The 3827-nt window shown below is 46.4% G+C and overlaps 1 protein-coding gene across 1 annotated transcript; it reads right to left on the bottom strand.

The window, feature by feature from the left end:
• Positions 1–2597: 2597 nt before the first annotated feature.
• On the bottom strand, positions 2598–3254 carry DNAJB8 (DnaJ heat shock protein family (Hsp40) member B8). Its single transcript, XM_058845213.1, has 2 exons — positions 2947–3254; positions 2598–2817 (listed from the first exon to the last, which is right to left on the bottom strand). Exons 1-2 carry the CDS (start codon positions 3252–3254, stop codon positions 2598–2600), a joined length of 528 nt encoding a protein of 175 aa, XP_058701196.1.
• Between the last annotated feature and the right edge of the window lie 573 nt (positions 3255–3827).

Raw genomic sequence — 3827 nt, 5'->3', positions numbered from 1 at the left:
GCAAAGCCCATCTTGGTAGCAAGGTTCCATCCTTCCCAAGCAACAGCCAGTGGACATCAGCCCTGGATGTGTCCAGCACATGTAACCTTAGGGGGCTGTGGAGGGGAGCAATGTCTGCAGGGGCATGGGGGAGCAAAGGGATCCAGCTAATGCACCCATCTATCAGATTAAGCTGTCAAAATCCAAACCACTTCCATCACTGTCCGAGGAGAGACTCTCACTCTCTGCTTAATGGGATGTCTGTCCTGTTGTTGTCACTCCAGGGAGAGGGGCCACTGCCACCACAGTGTGCTGCCGGCTGTGAGTTTAAAATCCTATTAAACAGGGACTAACAGTTGCAAAAAAAAAGCAGGTATCCCCTAGTGGGGATTTAAAGATGTTTAGACATAATTTGATTTTCCAAGCAGATGTCATTATTGTTAAACAGTTGCCCACTTGATATGTTCAAGTTGTTGGCTGTAATTGCTAAAATTAGCAGGTCTGTGTAGAGCAAAGGTCAGTCGGTTAATATCGTGATTTAGTATTTTATGAAGTAATTCCAAATGCTTTTATGTATGTTTTTGTTTTTGCAGCCTAAGCCCACATTAAAGCAGTTGTGGGCCCTACTAATAAAATAATGACTCAGCCTCCCAGCTCAGGCTGCTGGCCACTCGGTGAAGGAGCTCGAGCCACCCTCGCTCCCTGCTCTGCCTGGTGGCACAGGTAGCCGGGGCCAGTCAGAAGGGAGACTTCCAGCTGCCCCCAAGCATGACATTTTCAAGTGGAACTGGTGCTGGAAATGAGCCCATCAAGTCCAGCAGTGACTGGAAGGATGATGGGCTGGTTTCCATCAGCAGCTAAGCACAAGGGTGTGCAGCTGGTACCCCAGTATCAGTAGAAATGTTGACTTGTGTTTGCTCTGACCAAAATAATCTTTCTGTATCAAACCCCCTAAATATTTGCAGTTCTCAGAGTCCCAATGCCTGCAGGATGTTGATGGCTTCCAAACTGTGGAGGAGCAGCAGACACAGTTTATCCCTGCATGGAGGCTTTCCCTGCTCCCATTGCCACTGGCCTCCCTCCATGCACCCAGCATCCGGTTAAGCTTCCATTTGCTTCCCAGTGCTGTCCTTTTCTCACTGAGAGAGGGGCTTAACAGCCCTTAACATAACAAATACAGTTTTTGTCTGTTTTTCCAAGCTGGATGTGGTGGCATCAATTGCTAAGGATGGTAATTTAAACTACGTTTGTCTTTACAAGGGAAAAAGGCTTTGAATAAGGGGTGGCAGCATTCTGGCTAATTTAACTTATTGGTTAATGCTCAGGGTCTTTTACTAGCAACACTATCTCAGAGTCTCCTTTAAAGCACAGGAGTCTGTTATTCCCATTTTACAGCAGAGGAAACAGATGCAAAGACCTGCCCAAACACAGGCAGCAATTGCAATCTGGATTAGAGTGAAAATGTCCCTGAAAACTACTTCCAGTCTCTAGGGAGACATCAGTGGGCAGGGAAAGCTGAGAAACTCAAGGGAATGTAGCGTGGGACCAAAAATAAGAGGTGTGTAAGATTTTAAATGCTTAAGGTGATCTGGCCAAGCAAGAAACAAGGCTCAGCAGTTCATGTCAGCCCAGGGGAGGGCGGAAACATGGGGAGAGCATTCCGTAGCTCAATGGAGGACAAGAGTAGCGTGCTGGCAGGCTGTGCAAGAAATGCATTGTGAACTGGCTGTTGCAGCTGTGAGCAAGACAATAAGGATGGTAAAGCACCATCTAAGTCTTCACATCCAGCTCTGCACAAAGAGGGAGCTAAACTCAGCCCCCTGGAATCTGTTGGCTCATGGTTTGAATTTAGCTCTTTGTGTTTGAATGACTCCAGGCAGAGAGGGAATATAGATTGTCCGAGTCAGAGAGCCAAATTCACCTTTTCCCTGCTCACTTTCAGCCCCTGAGCTATGCAGTACTTCCATCAGTCTCTGGTCATAATTTGCAGGGCATTCTCAAGCCCAAATTTTCTTTTACAGTTGGAGTAATGACATTTTCTTCCTTCCTTTGCTTTTTGCTATGCCATTCGCCAGGCTCTCCATGTCCCACTGACCCCTGCCAACCTTCTTGCCCGTACATGAAAACTTTTTTCAATGGATATGCATCTTCTCATACACCAAAAGGGTATTCTTCACTTAGTGTCAGGGTTGTGTATGAGAATCACACTGGGCTTTATTCATCCAGCTGGCTGACTTTAACACTGGCATCTCAATGGGAAGGGAACCTACAGCTTGTTATAGGGCTGTGTTACATGTCCACAAACCAGCTTGTCTCCTATTGCTGTATTAATCAGTGTGGTCTCTTTGACAATCCAGCAAGGTTGCTCTCACATGTATCTGTGACACATATTTACTGAATAATCACTATCACCTCATTCAGGCTTTGTGGACTCACACTCTTTAGTTTAGCATAACCATATCTTTACCCGTGAAATATTTTGTTCCCAACCATTGAGAAGTCTACATTGGTTGTGTCATGAATTCAGCATTTATTGATACTGCTTGTAGTAGACTTCATCAGTTGAGCTATGAGAGCACATCCCACGGCTTGCAGTTAATGCTTGTGCTGGTGATATTTCATTGATGAAATTCAGGCACTGAATTCAGGTAGTCTCTCCCATTGATTATTACAGACTTCAGCTGGCCATCTTCTTCCACTTCTTTTGTCTCCTGCCCATCCTCAATGATTTTCCGGGTGGTGATGGTCTTGCCATTGATCACTTCAGTAGTGGTTATCACTGTTCTGACACCATATGGCCCAGCTGTGTTTTCAGCAAAGACGGAGGTGGGGTGCCCACTGGGACAGAATGAACTCCATTGCATAAACGGCTCCCTGGACCTTCTTCCTCTCCCAATTGCACTCTGCCAGGTTTCACCACTGATTCTAATGTCAAAAGGGCTCAAGAAAATACACGTAAATGGATACATCCCTCCAAAGGCCTCTTCTTGATGGGGGAATCCATGCTGGTAACCAAAGTAGCTGTTAAAACCCGCTGCAGCTCTTTCTCTGCGGGCTCTGCTCTCCTCAACAGACTTGTCATAGAGTGATCGCTTCTGGGGGTCGGACAAAATCTCGTATGCTTCAACAATTTCTTTGAATTTCTTCTCAGCTTCCTCTTTGTTTTTGGGATTCTTGTCAGGATGCCATTTTAGTGCCAGTTTGTGGTAGGATTTCTTAATAACATCCTGTGAGGCATCTTTTTGCAGTTCAAGGACCTTGTAGTAATCTACCATCTCAGAGGAAAGCTGAAGTTGTTTAGAAGATGTCTGGTTATGTCTGTCACACCAAGGTTGATCAGCATGCAGAGACTCTTGGACACCCAGTGACACAGCTCTCCTCAGGGATGGGGAGATGTTCAGTCCGCCCCATGAGCTGCTCTGTCCTGCTGCAGTGCAAGGCCACTAAGAGCTGCTTGACCATACACATTCTTTTCAAGCCTGCTGCTCACAAACCATGAGATTGTGACCTCAGAGAGGGTTCAGCCAATCCTGGCTCAGTTGTCCTGACGACATTCTAGGGTGGAATTGGTTGTCACTGGCCTTCTGTTTCTAAATGTAGATCATGCACATGGTGTTGTAGCTGCTGCATGTAACTGTGCTCACACAGCTGTGATGTAGGACTGACACAGAATCATAAAATGGTTTGGGTGGAAAGTGGCCTTTCTTAAAGGTCGTCTCATCCCTGCCTGTTGCCATGGGCAAGGACTCTTTCCACTACAACTGGTTGCCTAATGCCCCAACCAAACTGGCCTTGAACACTTCCAGGGATGGGGCATCCACAGCTTCCCTGGGCAATGTCTTTCACTG

Source organism: Poecile atricapillus, chromosome 9, assembly GCF_030490865.1.
Source record: "Poecile atricapillus isolate bPoeAtr1 chromosome 9, bPoeAtr1.hap1, whole genome shotgun sequence".
Taxonomy (NCBI): domain Eukaryota; kingdom Metazoa; phylum Chordata; class Aves; order Passeriformes; family Paridae; genus Poecile; species Poecile atricapillus.
Note: the sequence above shows the minus strand (reverse complement) of the source record. Positions and strands in the feature narration are given on the sequence as shown.

What these genes read in the sequence shown, in the direction of transcription:
- DNAJB8 (XM_058845213.1), bottom strand. Translation starts at nt 3,254, where the DNA reads ATGGTAGATTACTACAAGGTCCTTGAACTGCAAAAAGATGCCTCACAG. An exon ending in GAAGAGGCCTTTGGAGGGAT is followed by an intron (nt 2,818 to 2,946) that starts GTATCCATTTAC and finishes ATTCTGTCCCAG; the next exon opens with TGGGCACCCCACCTCCGTCT.